Here is a 19,528-nt window from a genome sequence, read left to right on the forward strand (position 1 = left end):
TTACAACTGCCCCCCCCCCCCCCTTTTTCTCTCCCAGGCCAAGTGAGTGAAGTGAAGTGATTGATAACTCTTCTGGATTCCATTTCAAAAACTCCCAGAAGCAAATGGATGAATATTAATTTATATTGTTAATGCAAAGGCTCATGTGCATTCGCCTAACAACGCATGCTTCAACATCTAAAAGATTAGAACAGTAAAGCGAATCGAAAGTGCTGCAGACTGAGAACAGTGCAGTAGACAAAACATACAACAGGAACAAGCTCACACAAGAGTGCAACAGTGCATGAACATAAGCATTGCACTTACCGTAAGACACGTTTTCACTCAGCTTGAGGGGAACACGAAGAAAGTAAATAACTGTCAACAGGAGACAAAGCCAAAACAACCAAAGACCAGTATAACCCAAGCCGTATATCCAAGATTTCAGCTTGTCAAATGAACGGGACAGGAAACCCGCCATTGCAGTATACACCAATTCTGCAGTAATTGCAACTGCAGGAAAGGAGTTAAAAAACCGAAAACAAAAACCACTACTTGTTCGAATCTATCGTGTATTTAAAATTGTAAAACCAGAAATTTTACAAGAAATAATTGTCACATTCAAATAAGCAAAATATGAGCAGAGAAAGATTTTTTAAAAAGATATCCATTTGCTTGATATACTATTGGGCTCGTCTAAGTTTTATGAAGTCTTGGAAACATCGGCTAGCCAAGGCCAGCCGAAACCATTTCGCCAACACTCATTGGGAAGCGAGACAACCGTTAAATACTATATAAATGGTTGGGGTGTACATAGTTGCGTCCCTTCTACAAGAAAGTCTGTGCATGGCGTGTGTTCTAAAGAAATAGTGTATTGATATATTATCATGACATATTACATTTTTTGTTACTACACTGTATTATTATTATTATTTTCATTCATTTGTTCGAACATTTAAAGGCATATTATTTACCTGTACTGGTTCTTATCTATTCCCAAATCATTATGTACATACCTGTACATGTATACAGTGGTGTTGCGGGTAGTTGGCAGGTGCTCCGGTGTGGTTTGATCCTTCTTTCCTTTCAGACAACTATAGTGTTTATCTCTCTTCCTTCTTTCTTACGTTTGTTACTCTCTTGTAACACCTTTAATCTTCGGCACTTACATGACCATATATTGTGTTGCAAGTGCTGTAAAACTCTTACTACCCCCCCCCCCCCCCAAAAAAAAAACCCCCAGTGGCGTCCAAAAGAAACTTGAAAATGTAATCACCCAATCATCAGGTTGCAAGTGTAAAACCTTACACTACCCACTCATTCAGCATACCAATTTAAAGCTTAATAAATTCTGCATCATTTGACACATTGATTATTAATAGTTCATCTATGTTAATTTAAGTCGTCTGAAATATGGTTACTCAATATTGACCATAAAAAATCAGACTTGGCAAAATTTAAAACTGTGCGAAATCAACGAAACGTAAAAGTGTGTTGTGTATTGAGGCGCATCAGTGTTGATAGAAAGGAGATTACATTGTATATCAAATGAATGGTGAAATTTGTCTCTGCAATAAGCTATATGACTATATGTAGTATTGTTTAGGGAGTGCTTATTTAGGCCACATATGGCCTAAATAAGGTAAGGGAGGGGGTTTAGTTTATTTGGTCCATATGTGGCCTAAAATAAGGTAAGGGAGGGGGGTTTAGCTTATTTAGGCCACCCTATAGTTTATTCCGATAGTTTCAAACAGATCAGTCACAAATATCACGTGAAACTGAAACTTAACATTAAATGTGCTCATTACTATTTAATTGTTTAGGAGTCATTTGTTTTATGTAGAGCATAAACCCTTTGGGCATGGACTCTTAAAATTTTGGACATAATAATAATAATAAATATCCATCTGTCAGTTCGTCTCACATGTCATAGAGAGTTGCAAACAAAGGGCCTCAATTGGGAACAAAATCGATTTTCTTCAGCCGTTGTTTCATGGGGTTTCACATGTGAGGATTCATATCATTATCAGGGCTATGTATTTACTAGATCTAGTACTAGTGACCACTCAAATGTTGGTATGATTTGGTTTTCCAAGAGTTGTCTGTGGCATTGGCCTTGTGAGAAAGTGCTTTGTCATGCATGGAGATATCTGTCTACTACTACTTGAATTTGAATGACACCAAGATGAAAATAAGGGTGCAAGAGTAACACATAACGTTTCAGCACCTGTGTGATTTAATCCACTAAAACCAAGCGATCTGGTGATTTTCAAGAGGGCGTTTTTAAAATTCTTCCACAGATCACCCCAAACCATGGCAGTGCTGTAGTCTCTGTTCCTCACTAAAGCTCGAACCCCCCAATCTCACGATTAGGAGCCCAGACACTAACCACTAGGCTACCGACATCACGGATCTTCTCAGTTGGGGGACGAATATTGCAAAGTAAAGGCCATCCATTATGATCCATGCACTCTTTTGCTAAGCATTCTGCACGAGTGTTTTCAAGTATAATAAGACAAAGTTTTTAGGTGGGTTATTTTTCCCCACCTGAAGAGCCTTTGGTCTTACCTGATCCCTCATACTTAAATTTAAATGACCTAAACTGCGTAGACGGAGATGTAATCTTACCCACCCTTAGATCAGGGGTGCGGCAGAGGCTGATGATAAACAGATAGACAGTCAGGAGCCAAAAATAGCAGTACCAAGAGTCAGAAGTAAAGGAGAGAGGAGCCGATTGAAGGCTGGAGGGGAAGGAGGGAAGGGAGTGGAGATGAAAGCAGATGACAAATAGGGCTAGAGAGCAGGAAAGGATAAATTTTTTGGTCACCGACTTGTCAAGTTTCAAACCCAGGACCTTTAGATTATTTCGAAAGAGAAGTGAACACCATACTTCTTGACCACAAGTGCCCCCTTCTCTTGGCTTGGGACTGAGTAATTGTATCATCACCATCAGGGCTTAGTCCCGTTTGTTTGAGGAAAGAGAAAAACATCAACACAATAAGTCATTTTTGTGCTTGGAAGAGCAAGACAGACAAAAACAATAGAGGAAAAGCAAAGAAATAGGACTTTACAGTAACCATGTTGCCATCTAATCACAAGCCATGGCATCCCTATGGCTTTCTTAGGAAAAACTGATCAATCCTCAGTCACAGATTTTGTCAGTGACAGCAACAAATTAGTTCACATTCACAGTTACACACCACAGTAGAGGTAGGCTACTGACCAGCACCCAAAGTCCTGAGTTTGTAGCTCTTTTGCAACCCCCGACTAATTTACACCTGGCACTAATATCAAGAGTTTTAGTTTTAGTAGGTTTTTTACGTCACTTGCAACACAATAAGGTCATATAAGTGCCGAAGATTAGAGGTGTCACAAGAGAGGAGCAAACACAAAAAAGAAGGAGGGGAGATAAGGACGAAAGATGTTTGATAGGAAAGAAGAAGTACCGGTACCAAGGGTGTACTGGACTTGGAAATGAACCCTGATCATTCATGGGCCAATCACATAAAGTGGCAAAAAAACAAGCCCCAAAAATTTAAGTAAACCCCCCCCCCCAACCCCGTAAGTTTATTAAAGAAAAGAGAAGCATATTATTGAAACAATACTTGGCTTTGTCTAGAGCAAGAAAAAATAGCGACAAGACAGACAGAAAGAAAAGAGATAGGTATAAATCTAGTACAGTTTTAGTTAAATTAAGTACATAGACGTTTTTCGGTGCTCGCAACTGCATTTAAGGTCATAATTATGAGCACCAGAAGATTAGTTGTTACAGGAGAGTAATAAACATAAAGGAGAAGAAGGGGAGATAAGGACGTAGATGTTTGATAGAGAAAGAAGAAGCAAACCACACAAGAGCACCCGCCAACCACCCACAAAGATATAGTACAGAAATGTGAAAAGACAAGACAGATAGAATTTAAGAAGTGTGACATAGTGTCAGTGGCGCCCTAAACCACCTGCTGACCCAGAGTGTGTAAAGTGTAGGCCAACAGTTATTTTGGTGGAAATAACAAGCACCCAATGAAAAAATCTTTTAACATCTAAGCCGTTTCATACACATTCCACATTTGTGGTGGAGCGGTTAGGCACTTCCCTGTTGCACACCAAACAACTGAGTTCAATCCCGTAATGGGGGGTGAATTTTATCGAGTATTTGTTTGTCTGCTGAGACGCTGTAACCCTCTCAGCCCCGGTTGGCCCTGACAAGTTGAAGCCTACCTCATCTAAATTGTATCAATGAGAGTGTAAAACACCTACATTTTCTAAACTAATATAATCTCAGAGAAAAAAAGCAGAAGAAAGAAGTAATAGAATGTCAGCTGACTGGAAATCGAACCCGAAAGAATAAGCAAAACAACTGATAACATGTACAAAGATCGAAACTTTAATTTGATTGGTGAAGTTGATCAAACATGTGGAATGGTAGTACATGTATTTGTGAATCCAAAATGGTATCGTCCAAACTTTCAATGGAGCATGAGTCAAAAGTGTTTGTGTGTTTAAAAACAAAACGAAAAAAACCAACGTGGATAACATTGCTTTACAGAGTCAGACTGTACTGTTCATCATGAAAATACAACATCAAAATATGGAGATGGAGCTACTTAACAATGAGAATGGCATTCATGAACACAAAACTAATATGAATATTATATATGAATATGAGGACTAAATATATATGATGCAGTCGATGAGGAAAATGAATGAAAATGATGAATGAAAACAGTTGTACCATAAGTTATCAAGTGCCAACAGTTTGCAAACAGCAGCTGCATGGTGTAACCACAGCAGGCTTTCCGTGAGTAATGTTTAACTTAAGGGAAAAAAAAATCTAGACCAAAAATTGACTGTAGGGGCAGCATCACAATAAGATTAGAAGGCATTATTAAGAATGACCAAAAATGTTACTTTTTGTCTACCCCAGCAACATACAAAAGCTGCAACATTATGTGCAGAAAATGAGACCCCTCTCTTTCTCTTTCCGACTAGAGGTGAAAGTACTTTTCAATCACTTGCTGTGGTTAGCAAAACCTGTCCAAAGTTTTTATTTTATGAAACAATGAAATGTGGCTTTTAATGATATCAATTGAACAACATCGAGAACTAAACTATATGTAACACCAACGTAGAACAAATGACAATAGCTGAGGAAAAAAATACCAACAATGAACAATGAACACAACAGCGAAAATGGAGATCCTTTTCTTCCATCAAAAACAGAATGATGCAAAGAAAAAAGGGGAAAAAACCCCACATACTGGTATCAAGATATTTAGGAGTCAGGTTGTTCTCATCAGAATGAAATGTATCATGGTTCTCATCATCATCAATATCTATTTACAGACAACTCGTAGAAAAAAACGCACACAACAGACAAAACCGACACGAAACTGTTACGACACACACACACACATCCCTCATGTTGGGCGACAACGTTCACCGACACAACAATCCCGGCTGTCTGGTCCGGGAGATTTAGGAGAGCAGTGTCCTCTCAGTCTCTGGTCTCCCCTTCCTCATCCTCCTCGTCCACTCCCCGGATATACAGGACGTTGTTGCACCTGCCACGACCAAACAGAGAGACAAACATTTACAGCACATTTTTTCAAGGCACAAAAAAAACAATATATATAGGCTATCTTTTTTTAAAAATCGCCATTGGCGGAAGGAAAATGAGTGACCCTGTTTGACTTTGACCCTGCTGAACAAGTTTAGTAAAAACTACTAGGGCAATCGTATTCATTTTCCTTGCGACAGTGACGACACCGGTACGCTGAATCAAAGGCAGAGTACACAGTGCACTGCTAGTAAGGATGAACAAAAGTTCAGAAAAACTCACATTCTCAACACACGACACGGTCAAAATTCAGGTCCCCACAGAAAGAATACTGACTTCTCAGTGTAAGTCTACGTCAGATGTCACTTTTCAAAACGGCATACATGACAAAGTCTTACACTGAGCTTAAGCAGTCAAGTCAATAAAACATGTTCTGCCAATGACAGGAAAGTAGAACTTTGCCCTGGATCAGTGGGCCAATCCGTTATTAAGGGAGGGAGGGGGGGAGGATACACCTTTAGTATTCACCAGTGCAAGTAAATTCTTGTCCACTTTCAGCAAAGTGACAGTTCAGTGACAACACAGCATGCACTAAAAAGTGGCCTTCAGAATAGAAATCAGCACGAGTGTCTTTTCCACAACAAGTCCACAGACCGAATTGACACGGCTACTGACCACAACAGGGTCTGACGTGAAGATTTCGAAGTCTTAACTTAATTTATTTACATTTAGAATAAAATAACACTTTTTTAGTTGTACCAAATACATAAAAAATGATACACAACCGGATAGGTCAAAAGTAGAAAGTCATACCGAGCAAATCACAACATGGCATGTGTAAGTTGAACAGTCACGGAATTGGAGAGTTTAACTTCTGGTGGGCTCACTAATACATTTCATACTTTGTTGGTATTATTACAAGAAAAAAGTGTTTATCTCCACTTGACAGGGTTTTTGTTTTGTAAGAGTTTTACAGCACTTGCAACACAATAAAGTATAAGTGCTGAAGATTAGAGGTGTTACAAGGGAGTAACAAACACAAAAAAGGAGGAGGAGAGATCAGGACGATAGTTTGATAGGAAAGAAGAAGCAAACCACACCAACCACCCACGTCGACAGGGCTTTAAAGGAAGCAAACATGTTGGCTTTTCATAAAAAGCTTTCATCAATTTCTTTATAGACTATTGTAATCTAGTTTCAGCCATTTACACACAGGTGTCAATTTTTAAACCCCCGCCCCCCATTCCGATTCTACCAAATACCACAGACCAAAATTGTGTGCAAAGACCCAGTGTCCCCCTCCAAATTCTCACACACATTTTCTGCATTAAATACACTCAAGCTATTTCAAGGTGACCTGAAACACTGATGTGATAATTCTCAAACAACCATTAAATACATTCAAGCTATTTCAAGGAGACCTGCAAAAGCAACACTAATGTGATAATTTTAAAACAATAATCTCTATGCTTCCACGCGAATCCAGTCTTGAAAGTTCATAATTTTACTTCAGTATTGGCAAGTCAGTAACAAGATAGAAAACAGAATACGTCATTTCCAAAAATACAAACAGACTTCTGTAATCACCCCAGACTTTCAAAAACGCATTAAAAACATTTTCCCACATAGCCTACCAGTTAGCAGCTATGCATCATGCGTTAAAACTAAGTTGATTGCAATCAACATTTCAATTATGGACGGCATAACCTTTTCCAGCTACAGTATAACACGGATAGCTCGAATGCACCGGGACCGGTCTCTGTAGTTCCAGGGATATCTTACAAAGATAAAAGAAGGGGAAAAAAAAAGAAGGCACATTTCAAAGGATACACGTGATTTCAAGTCTTCTGTGTTGACCTATCCGTTATACTGTATATTCCTTGCCCTGGGTCAGGAAAATGGTGCTTGGCAAGCAGGTGTGAGGCTGTCAGAGAGGGGACCAATAACAACAAAGGTTGTGAACTATGGAGATTACAATCACTCACAATGCAACCCTTGTAGTTTATGGAAAAGCTTTAAGGTAAAGACATGTACATACCTGATTAAGACTTCTCCCAGATTTCCTGCCAGCTGACTATCAATGTACTCTTCAGTGTTGGCCAACTGAAAGAACGAAAGAGGCACAAATCAGAATATTATTTTTTAAATACTAGTTAACAAAAAGTTACATTTTACAGACTCGCGGTAGCAATAACCCAGGCAAAAATGGAAAACATGCACACAAAAAAATGAGGGAAAAACAAAATACGGTATCACTTCTAGCACCAGTAGCACTTGTAACTATATTAAGTATGTAGTCTACTCTTAAATCTATACGTACAATGATACTTGAGATCTAGCCTAAAAAATAAAGTCACATCATCAAAAATCTTTGTCTCAATAATTACGGTATACGTTGTGTTTGTGCTCTGGAGCAGTCTACGAGCTGTACATCTATCATTACGCTAGCAGACGCTCAGAAACACCCTTGGCTTTCTGGGAAGCATAAAATGTAAGCAGCCAATTAAGAACAGAAAAAGCAATAAGCTGACAGGCAGGGAAGAATTTTTTTGGAACTTTTTGGACCTCTGTGCAATATCTGGATAATTTGAGAAATCCAGATTTATCCAGAAAACTGACAAATGTGTACAAGATCCTTCACGATCTAGATCTATAGCCGAATACCCATTCCCAACTGGGTGAAGTCAAGAAAATAAATTCACCTTAAATGTTTTTCCCAAAGACATGATGTTGGGGGCCGTGACAGGGTTAGAACTCAAGACCTTGAGACTAAGAGCCTCACAGCCTAACCATTAGATCATTGACTTGCATCAGAAGACAGTCTTTATGATGCTCTGCTAATTAGGGAATATTTAAGAAATACAAGCTTGACAAGAGCATAACTCTTTTCACAGAATTTCCCTTGAACAGAGATCTTTCAGAACCTCTGGGGTGGGGGGCCTTTCAGGGAGGACAAGCACACATTCTGAAAAGTAATATTTCACGGTAAGTAGGGCCTACCTGAAGGTTCATATAACCATCAACAGAGACCAAATATCCTTTGTACTCCATGCCCCACTTCAGTTTCACCATTACTGGTTTGCCCGTCAGCCCATTGAGAAAGGGCTTCGGGTTCATAGGCAGTGTCTGCAACAAAAAAGAAAAAGAAAATTATAAGAACCATTGTTTGTCATTAGCCTACATCGCAATGCAACGGAACAGCAGCCTCAAAATTACTATCATGATCACTTCACACTCATAGCTCTTTTCTTGTTAATTTTCATCTTTTAAATCATTTTTTAACTTTATAAAAGTGCGTAAAATTGCCCGTATGCCTAGCCACCGGTAAAGCGGTGAGCAAGACCGTATCCCAAACCTACCCACCTGGCCTGAGAGAAAACACACACGAAAAACAGCGTTTACAACACAAGACAAAAACGGCGGAAACGAAAAAAACCGCGTGAGAATAGCAGACTATCAATTTTATTCTCAAATCCAGTATATCCTCAGAAGGACTTCCGTAACGAGCGACCACCCCATCAAACACACAATAAAGAAGAGGGGAAGATTGAAGAATACCGGACCACTCGTACATTATTGCGCGAGAATGTGGGGTAGGTGGGGCGGGTGGTTGGGGTGGAGGAGGGGTTCAGGGGGGTCTCCCCCCTGACAAAATATTAATGAATAGATCTACCGGTCTGAGATTCTCCATTGAGAGATGGAAATCTAGATCTAGATCTACAGTAGGCCCGCATCACCGCGCTACTGTTTTGGTGCGCAACCCCCGGTCTCCTGCTTTGTTTTGGATAAGAACAGCGAAAACGAGGTCATTTTCTGTGAGCATGCGCAGAATGCAGCTTATTTCACTTTCGTTTTGGAGGTTCCTGTCAACACACGTGATTCTACGGTGTCGGAAAGTTTTGCCCCTTCATATTAATGGTTTTCGTAAACGGTATCGATCAATTTACTACTAAGCGCTTGAGTAGTCGATTATTTAGCACATCTAGCTAATCTAGCTCTAATGTATCGTAGAATGTATACTAGAATCGATTTAAATACTATCGCAGGCTGCTTCTTAAAGCCCAGGAACGTGCTAGATAGGGTTGCGCACTGAAGCGGACCAAATTTGGGCAGTCCGTTTCGTGCGCAATATCGGCTTTTTTGCTATTTGGCATTGATAGTGTGGCTTCTAGGCCCTTTGTTTGTTTTACTTATGAAGTTATTTCTCTATGACCTGCATTGTGCACTGAAACAGACTGTTTTCCTTCCATTTGGATGCATTATATTGCCATTGGAAGATGATAAGTTAATGTATTCATGTCAAAATTAATTAATATGGAAATATAATCTCCAAAATGTTCAATTTCTTCTTTTCATGTCTTTTTCTTCTTCTTTTTTCCCCTTTTCCTTAAAGAATACTAGTCTAGGTATAGTCTAATTCTTGTTTTCTTCTTTCACTTCCTTGTGTCCACAGCACCTTTCTTTTTCAATTTCTTCTTTTCACGTCTTTTTCTTCTTCTTTTTTGTCCTTTTCCTTCTAAAATACTAGTCTAGGTATAGTCTTATTCTTGTTTTCTTCTTTCCCCTTCTTGTGTCCACAGCACCTTTCTTTTTATCCATTATCAAAACACATACACAAGGTGTAAGGAAATCTCCTGTTAGGGGGCGCACAGCTCCCAAAAAGAACACGCCTAATTGACCTTGGCCTTCCATTATGGTCAGTACAGGAACTTCTTGCAAGGAAAAGAAGACAAAGCAAGGATAGAGAAAGATGAAAAGTGTCAGAAAAGAGCTAGATCTAGATCTAGAGCTGTAAACATGGTACTATTGCGCACCCAACAAGACGATATGTTGCACCAAACCAGAAACCTTGCGCACCAAACCAGACACACGTTACGAAACAAACACCACCACAACATATAGAAATTTTAAACTTCTGTTACAGTAATGCGCTACACCGTATAGAGAGGAAGTTTTTCTAACTTCTGGTGAAAAAATCATGAAGATCGACCTGTAACTTCCAGAGATATCCACAAAAGATCGCTTACTGTATATCGCACCACAGGATGTACTCTAGATAAAAAACGGGAAAATTATGAATTCCTAAGGTTGAGACATAGGCAAAGTCAGTCCGCTGGACCGGTATTCTTCAATCTTACCAAGAAAAGGCCTAACCCTAACCCTAGATCTACCCCTACCCCTCAATTCTGCAGTCTTAATAATTATAGTGGTCGCTCGTTATGGAAGTCCTCCCCATAGTACCCTCGCCTCACCCCCTGTGAAAATAATCACTCTCATTGACTCTCATTCAATTTATTTGACTGTACTGTAGGCAATTCATTATGTTGAAAGCTGTGTGTGTGTGTGTGTGTGTATGGGTGTGTGTCCTGACTAATTTAGATCTAGATCAGTCTTAGTTTTAAGTGTAGTAAGCCAGGTCAGGTAGAACCGTGAACTTTCCACTCCCACTCCCACCGTGTCTGTCTCCACGGTCCACAGTAAAACAACATCAACAATGAACAATGGCTCTCACTCTCAACTGTAAAAAAATGTGATACTGTGTGAGTAGGGCAGACCTATTGTAATTTCTTTAATAACCTAGATCTAGAGATCTATATAAAACCGATAACAGTATATAACATCAAGAGATTCTTTCCAGGAACTTACAGCTGCCATGATGAAAATTGTTCTGTTGCCTTCTCAAGACAACGAACGAGCCGGAGAGAAGAAAACAGCGTGAAAGAATCGTTGTTCCGGTTGGCCAGTGGTTGTCGAACGGTTCAAACAGAAAATGTAGAAAAACCCCGCCAAAATAAAGACGCTGCTAATATTATATTTTTCTCTAGCAAAACACAGAGGTTTAGACTTTTTATACTTTTAAAATGTGCAGCTTAGATCTTTTTACCACTGCAGTCCTTGAATGTAAGTTCAGCTTGTAAAAAAAAGCCTCCTGAAGATAATTTTACTCGGCCATCGGGAAAAGAGCTACAAAAATTTGAAATTATATAACGCGGATCATGTTAAATCAGGTAGATAAAATTAAAAGCTGTCTTTGATTGTTTATAAAATTCATTTTGGGATTAACTTCTACCGCTGCTAATTAACTCATTTTCACTGACCATAGCTTCTGCAATACAACAAACTTCTCCTCAGTCCCCCAATTTATTTCAACCACCAATGCCATTGTCACCACCCCTGAGCGTAACCGTAATCGAACTTCGTCCCAGAAAGAGAAAGTAGGTTAAGTACAACCTGGCAATGCAAGAAGCGCTCTTATTTTGAGCGACGCTGATTCCTAATCTAAAAACAAATACTATTATTCAGCCGAAATAAATAATTTCCAACAGAATTGTATTTTTTCTCTTTAGTTATAAATTCAAAATAAACTATACCCAATAATTCAAATTTTTATTTAATTTAGAAAGAAAGAAATTTTAAAAACTATCTATGGTGCAAAAATAATAATATTATGATAATAATAACATAATATGATATTATCTCGTGTCCAGTAGCGTTTCTCTTTTTTAAGCTACAGGAGGGACAAGAGCAGATAACTGCGTGATGGATAGATCTAAAAATAAAACGAAATACAAATTATCTGAGAAAAAAAACGGCGAGACAGCTTACAAAGTAACTCTAGACTCTAGATCTAGACAGATCTAAAACCATCCTTCAGGCATCAGACTGGGATGAAGCACTCGGTGTGAAACTAATTCTCGTTGGATTTCTTTTGTTTTTAAACGTGTCTAAGAAGCTAGATCTAAATTTGAGAAAAGTATCTGCCATGGGAGTTTCATGGTAAGTATTAAATATTAAAAGTGTTCGCAGTGACGCCGTGGGCCGTGAAGTGAACTTAGTTTGCAATTTGCAGGCGACGTTCACGGCGCCCTCCTAAATGTAGTTTTTAGTTTGCAGTTATCTTGCTCACTTCACCCCCTAGGCTACCCTTTTCCCTTTTGCTTCTTTTTTAGCCCCACTGGGAGGACTTCCGTAACGAGCGACCACTACGAGACAGAGCAGAATTGAGGGCTAGGAGTAGGAGGGGTAGGGCTAGGGACAGGGTTAGGGTTTGGGTTAGGCCTCTTCTTTATTTGTGTTTTATGGGGTGGTGGCTCGTTACAGAAGTCCTTCCACCCCACTATCACCCCTTTTCCCATCTTGGCCTTCTTCCATTCTCCCTTGGCCTTATTTCTTCGAATGACCAATTTCCAAATTGTCGAATGTTGCCGAGTCCGCACGCAGGAAGAGGATCGAAGTCGTGTTCCGTGCGCTGAGCGAGCAAGGCCTTGTCGACCGCGGCTGTTTTGCTGTGCCTGCCTTCGCCCGCCGTAATCCGTCGCACAATCAGACCACCTCTGCATTATTATTTTTCACATGGGTATTCCTGTGCTGTTTCCTCATTCACTTTGAGCGACTGTAGTGTTTCAGTCGTGCCTCTGTGCCAATGGTGGATGATTACCATGAATGTAGCCTGCAAACTATGTGCATGGCGCCATGAACATAGTCACTGCAAAAAGTGTTACTGCAACTAAATGCAAGTGCAACTCACTCTCAACTTACTCTGTGTGTATCATCATGAACGATTCATTTGATCATGTCATGTGTATATATATAGAGCTTCCTAATATTCATCTTCTATTCATTGATCTCGGACTAATGTCTGTAGTGTTTTTTCTCAATTCCAGGCCTGGTTGGTCAGTCGAGAATGGTCCCCTCATCACTGTTTTACTTTAGTTTTAGATCTATTCTTCTTTTATTTTTATTACACTTCGTTTTCACCATCTGACATTCATTTCAACAACTAGATCTAGAATTCTAGAGTAGGATTTAAATTCTCATCAATGATAAAAACAATCATATTACATATGTCCAGTTTCTCCTTCTGACCAGGTAAGCCTAGGTCCAAGAGGTAAATGAAAAAAAAAACCTCTCACAGACAATTGTAACTTTCTTTCTAGCTACCTAGCCTGATACTGATTCAAGGCAATCAAGATATATCTGCAGTACCGTAACTGAAAGATCTCACCAGGAAAATCCCAGATGCAGCTGGTTGTGATTGCAAAAATTGGGTCGGGGGGGGGGTAGTTGTCGATTTTGGAACACAGGATGGCTCATGCTGCTGCAGCTGTGGACTTTGTTGATTTATCAGAGAATGGATTAAAATGATTGTTCTGTAGATTAAAAAATCCTCAGGTACTGCTGCTTTACCACCTCAAAATTTGAGGTTAACTATTGAAAATGAGGTCGGTTACAGAAGGTGCCGTGACTAACTAACTAGTAAAACAGTAAGCTTGACCCAAAAAAAACAAAAAAAAGATTTATGCCCTCTTTAAGTTACTACAATGATGTTATTAACTTTTCATAAATATTGATGAATTCTCTTCCTCTCAGTGTTTATGACTACCCGGTACCAGATGGCAGAAGTGGAGCTCAGGTTGTGGATGTTTTGCAGAAGCAAGTGGAGACCATGGGGGCCTACAAAACTGGCAACTTCCACATAGATTGTGAAACATATCAGTCTGTTATGCTAAACAGTAAGTTGTAATTACAGTTTAGCTCGTACAAGTTCAGCTTTATATTTTGTTGCTACAATGATGAATATAATATTATTTTATATATAACGATTACCATGATCCCATTTTTCTAAAGTAATTTACTAACTATAATTACTGGTCCATGTAGCCACAACCACAAGGCAAATTTATGCTTGGTCAGATAATACCGGGTGTATGCTAAAAGTTTAGTGGTTAGTCCTTTCTTGAATTCTTTAGATCCTGAAAAGTTAAGAATAACAGAAAGTTTTTTTCACAAAGTTTCATTACAGCAGTTGATCATGTGAAAAGAATCCCAAAATTTTAAGCTCTGAATAACAAGAAGGGTAGTCAAAACTAAACTCTTGCTCTGAACTTTTCTTGACTTTTAAAACTCTCTGCCGCCTCCTGTGTGGACCTACTTCTTCCTCCTACAGGTTTTTACTCAAAGTCAGTTGTAGTACAGTGCAGCCTCTGTATAACGACATCACCGGGGCCAGAAAAAATGTTGTTGTAGAGAGTTGTCGTCTTTGAGAGGCAACCAAAAACATTACCAATGATAGATCAGATAAGGTAAAGACCTGGACCTGGGCACCACGTCGCTGTACTGAGAATGTCGAGAATGTCGTTATATCGAAGGTCGTTAGAGAGAGGCTGCACTGTACCAAATTCAGCTAAACTTTTGTTCCCAGCCGAAATTTTAGTTTTTATATTTTTCTTCATATGTCTAATCTAGGGTATTTGATATGTTGTATTCATGTATGTTCTCGGCAGGCCCTAAGACTCTTCACATCCTGCACAACAGTGAACACCCGGCGTCGTGTTTCGCCATACTGGACTCCGGGAACACGCTGGTGGCCGACACTCTCTTCAACGGGCTCATGTCCAACCTGAAGAACTACTACCAGGCTCGGAAAGGAGCCAAGATAGAATCCAAAGGCCAGAGGTATCAGCTGGCCGACTTTGTTCTGAAGATCGGCTCCGTGTCGCTCGCAGGAAGCTTCAAAGGAATCCTTGTGGAGGTGCGACTTTTTGTTTTTGCACGTCATGACGCTTTTTTATTTTGTTAGTTTAAAGAATTTTCCTTTGTAGGTTACCTTCTTCCTCCGGTGTCAGGTCTGGAGCAGATATTGATGATCGTGGTTCCCCATCCCATCCTGTTGTCTGTCTTCCTAATCATCTCTGTTTTTTTACATTGTTCTGTTTGTCATAAAGTTGTTCAGGACGTCTGTGCGTGTTGTTCTCTGTCTTCATCTGCTCTTCTCTTCCTTCATCTTTCCTCACAGGAGCAGTTTCTCATGTCTTCTTTGCATGTGTACCAGTATTGCTAATTCTACCTTTTGTTTACGGTCCCTTAAAATCGTTCATATATTCAATATTGCATTTTTTTCTATCTTTTCTCTTTTCTTTTCTTTTTTTTGTTGTTGATAATTGGAACATGTTGCGCTTGAAAAATTATTTCAAGTTGGGGGGTCCTCATGCTTGCTTTTATGCTTTTTCTTTTCTTGATGTTGCTGTCAATGGGGTGATAAATCTTTTCAGACTTTCCTCGTAGCATGTCTACATATGACCATAATCTCATTTGCGTACTCAAGAGTCAAGCAGTGGGGGACAGTCTTTCAGTAAATGTGAGAAATGGAGTCGGGCCTTGTTGTGATGCTGTTGTACCCTTGTATTTGTATAAGCCTACCTCTATACCGTAAAGGTTTCATCATTACCCCCAACCATGACAATATTCCACTTGGAAAATCTGGGCTCCCCCCTGTGGTATATAGGGCCTATATACTACTGCTGATTTGTGTGCCGTTTTTCCCAATCTGTCCCCGTGTTTTTTTATGCACCCCGCATAATTTAGCAAAATTTGATCATTTGTGCATAATTTCTGATTATTTTCCTTTATCATTCTTTGTTAAAATTAACAGAATCCCATAATTTCACATTTTTGGGCTCAGTTTTCATAATTTCAGAATCTTTTTTGCATAAAACGACGGGGACAGCCCGATAGCGTAGTTTGCTACATGCATTTGTATCATTCTGTGCTGTTGTTGGAATCCCCAGTGGTGTGTTCTTGAACTTGAGTTTTTGGAGAATTTTCAAAAGCTTGTCTCAGTCCTGCTGAAGATGGGCATTTAATTTTGGGGTCTTGCCCATTAAAATGAATGACCTCTCAGAGCTGAAGGAGGCCTTTGACCTAAACCATTCTGTATTCGGTTGAAACTGTCCAAGAAGTTCATCTGTTGTTGATGAGAAAAGTGGTCTTTTCATACAGGTGGAACTTTTGGACAATGTCATTAACGTATATTATAATATGTGAGGCATGCTGACAAAATGAGTTACTTCTCGCTTTCCACAAATGGAGATATCGGCCCAAAATCGACACTAGGGTCAAATTTGTAGATTTTTTATTGATGCCGTATTCTTTAAGTAGAACATGCTTTTTATTATTTCATACTTATAAATTGTAAAAACTATGGTGTACCTATTTCCATAGGGCCTGAATTGGAGAAGTCACTCATTTTGTCAACACACTTGACATATCGAAAATAAATGCTAGGGGGAAAATGGGGTATTGCACATATGATTGTCTCGAAGAGATGGTCGTTAGAACTGATTTGACTTTTCCACCTCCCTCTTTGTTTAGGCATTTTGTGACAATTCTTTTCCTATCGTTCTTTTCCATTTGCTTCCAGGTGGAGTACAGTCCATCACTTGTGGCCATGGAGTGCTGGAACCTGATGAAGGAGCTGCTGCAGAGCATTGTGGGAAACATCGCAGAGACCCCGCCGCAGACGCTGAAGCCCAGGATGGACGAGACGTTCACACCCACCATGGCCATGCTGCAGTACCTGGAACACTTCAACAACTTCCGCAACAAGGCCGCCATGAGCCAGCCCGCCAGATGAGGGAGAGGGGAGGGAGGGGGGGGGGAGTGTGAGAGAGAGAGAGTGATGGTGATGTGATTGCATGGATGTAAACTAGATCTAAATGAACAATGGACCTCTTCAACGACTTCCACAAGGCAGCCATGAGCCAGCCTGCCAGATGAGAGAGAGAGGGGGGGAGGGGAGGAGGAAGGAAGGGGGGGGAGGGAAAAAGGGAGTGAGAGGGGGGAGATGAGAAACAGGGAGAGAGATAGAGTCTGTCTTGTCAGGTTTTGTTTTTCAGGGTGACTTTCTGCGAATGTTTTGAATGAAATTGCCATCGTCATGTATTTTGGTAAATGTGGAGTATGTTTGCTGTTGTTAGTGTTAGGGTGTCCATGCAAGAAGATGAATGAAAGTGGTGGTGAGAGAGAGAGAGAGAGAGAGAGAGAATGTGTTGATGTGTGCTCTGGAAGCCTGTTCATGGTTTTTGTTACAGCTTTGTCTAAATAAAAAAAATACTTAACTTACCCTTGTTTTTATAACTGCCTTCATTGCTGTGCATTTTATTCTTTTAGACAATGAGTACAGTTGAGCCTCCTCTCTATTGTCTGTCTATATCTAAGTCTCTTAGTCAGTTTTCTTCTTCTTCTCAATCGCATCACACTTGAAGTCTGGTATCTGTCATAAATTGGGCCATCCTGCTCAGTTCATCTGTCGGCCCATATAGCTTCTCTTGCAGCGTCAGTGGGGTTGGCCACGTTTCCTGTCTCAGGGCCCTGTGTGTCTTGCAGTGCTGAAGGATGTGTTCCTGGCACTCCAAGACGATGGAAGGCCCTCCAGTCGCTGGGGTGGACCCCTTCGAGGCTTGGGGCCCGGCACTGCACCTGCCTGGTGGGTCCTCACAGGGCGAGCACCATATCTAACGTTACCTACTTCAAGTGTCATTTATTGCAGTATTACGTGATATTGTGGTTCTCTAGAGTGCGCCTTGCGGCCCAATACCTCCGATTTCAGCACTCCAGCTCCAGGTCCAAAGGACCTACCCTGGGAGCACAGGGAGGAATTGTTACCGGATCCCACCCGTAGCCAGGACTTAATGCCGTCCTTTTTCGCATGATGCTCCCGTCAGAGGACTCCTAGGGCATTTAATGACGTGGTAGCGCCACCTACCACCTCACCCCATCCTGGTAAGAGCATCAGTTGGTCCAGGGCTGCTTATTCAACATATTCACAGCTAACCTCCATTACAGTGGCCGTTCCCTATCCGCCACCTAAGTCAGTCTTTTGAACAAATGACCGCTTGGCTTATCTCGGTCCAATCTGCCCATGGGAAAAACAGTTTACATGACACAAATTTTTCCCATTTGGCTCAGTACTATTACTACACAATTTATTACGGATAGCTCGAATTCGTCGGGACAGGCTTTGGTAGTTTGAGGGATCCATAGTTCAAGGGATATCTTACAAAGATAAAAAAGAAGAAGACAAAACGGGACCGCAGGCACAATTCGACAGATGTGTGTTTTTGAGTCTTCTGTGTTTGACCTATCCGTGTTATACTGTATTATATATATATATCTCTTTACAATTTCACACATTTTTGCACTCTTAGTTCTCTTCAGAGAAGGTTGAGTTATTTGAGGCAGCTGCAACTTCATCACGTCATCTTTACGTTAGATTTTGTACAGAAAGCTAGACTAGTTTCCTTACTTGCCACCAATAGCTGATGACTAATTCCTTTCTGTGTTGTTCGTGGCTCTTGTCATTTTTGGCCCTCTACCTCCAGCAGTTGCGAGGGCTGTAAAACCTTTCTAAAACTAAAAGTAACCTCTCCAGCAGCCTGTCAATTTTTTTCCCCTTCGCCCGAATGGCATCTTGACGGAGGCTGATGTTTTATTGAGCTGTCTGCTCGGACATACAGCCCCTCCAGACACAATAGAGAAGGAGGAGAGATCAGGACGATAGATGTTTGATAGGAAAAAAGGAGCAAACCACACTACAGCACCTGCCAACCACTCACATGTGGTTAGAAAATATCAGTGATGGAGTCTGTCATGTGCAAAGACAAAAAAGAAGAACTGATGTGAGCCTATTAGATTTACACTAACACAGTATGGTAGTATTGAGCCATGCTGTTGAAAAACTCTTGTCTTCAAATTTTGGACATTTTTTTTCTTTTCAAATTTCAGTGTTCTAATCTTCTAATATAAATCAGTTTCATTAACTCGGGCAAAACTGAACTGCCAGTCAAAATTCTTACGTTCTAAACGATGAATGCACAATGCAGAAATACATTTAAATCTAACTACTCTCATGATCTGTCGTATGTATGCAAATTGAGAAAAGGGGACGGTTTCAAGACAAATTGGCTTTTTAGATTTTTTGTCGTCTTGTAATTTTGTGAGCACGCCTCATGCCAGACACTGGCCAGTGTGCCCAAGTCTCGGATCGGATTAAGTGATTGTGGTGGAGCAAAGGAGGATAAGATTGGGGGAAATCGGTGGAAATACCCACGCTCTTAAACTCTCTCTTTCTCTTTCTCATTCTGTCTGTCTGTCTGTCTGTCTGTGTCTGTCTGTCTGTCTATCTCTCTCTCTCTCTCTCTCTCTCTCTCTCTC

The 19,528-nt window shown here is 40.3% G+C and overlaps 2 protein-coding genes across 2 annotated transcripts; one reads left to right on the plus strand and one right to left on the minus strand.

The window, feature by feature from the left end:
• Positions 1-4,340: 4,340 nt before the first annotated feature.
• On the minus strand, positions 4,341-11,291 carry LOC101846839 (small nuclear ribonucleoprotein F). Its single transcript, XM_005109157.3, has 4 exons — positions 11,183-11,291; positions 8,537-8,662; positions 7,575-7,639; positions 4,341-5,540 (listed from the first exon to the last, which is right to left on the minus strand). The coding sequence occupies exons 1-4, from the start codon at positions 11,189-11,191 to the stop codon at positions 5,474-5,476; spliced, it is 267 nt and encodes an 88-aa protein (XP_005109214.1). The 5' UTR covers positions 11,192-11,291; the 3' UTR covers positions 4,341-5,473.
• Positions 11,292-12,040: 749 nt separating this feature from the next.
• LOC101847066 (mediator of RNA polymerase II transcription subunit 20) lies at positions 12,041-17,437 on the plus strand. The gene is made up of 4 exons (XM_005109158.3): positions 12,041-12,313; positions 13,907-14,049; positions 14,821-15,068; positions 16,737-17,437. Exons 1-4 carry the CDS (start codon positions 12,300-12,302, stop codon positions 16,947-16,949), a joined length of 618 nt encoding a protein of 205 aa, XP_005109215.1. The 5' UTR covers positions 12,041-12,299; the 3' UTR covers positions 16,950-17,437.
• The last annotated feature ends 2,091 nt before the right edge of the window (positions 17,438-19,528 follow it).

Source organism: Aplysia californica, unplaced genomic scaffold (genome assembly GCF_000002075.1).
Source record: "Aplysia californica isolate F4 #8 unplaced genomic scaffold, AplCal3.0 scaffold00752, whole genome shotgun sequence".
NCBI lineage: Eukaryota > Metazoa > Mollusca > Gastropoda > Aplysiida > Aplysiidae > Aplysia > Aplysia californica.

Coding starts and splice junctions, on each gene's coding strand:
- LOC101846839 (XM_005109157.3), bottom strand. Junction 7,640..8,536: donor ATGGTTATATGAACCTTCAG/GTAGGCCCTACT, acceptor TCGTTCTTTCAG/TTGGCCAACACTGAAGAGTA. Junction 5,541..7,574: donor CTGGGAGAAGTCTTAATCAG/GTATGTACATGT, acceptor TGGTCGTGGCAG/GTGCAACAACGTCCTGTATA.
- LOC101847066 (XM_005109158.3), top strand. Junction 14,050..14,820: donor TCAGTCTGTTATGCTAAACA/GTAAGTTGTAAT, acceptor TGTTCTCGGCAG/GCCCTAAGACTCTTCACATC. Junction 15,069..16,736: donor TCAAAGGAATCCTTGTGGAG/GTGCGACTTTTT, acceptor ATTTGCTTCCAG/GTGGAGTACAGTCCATCACT.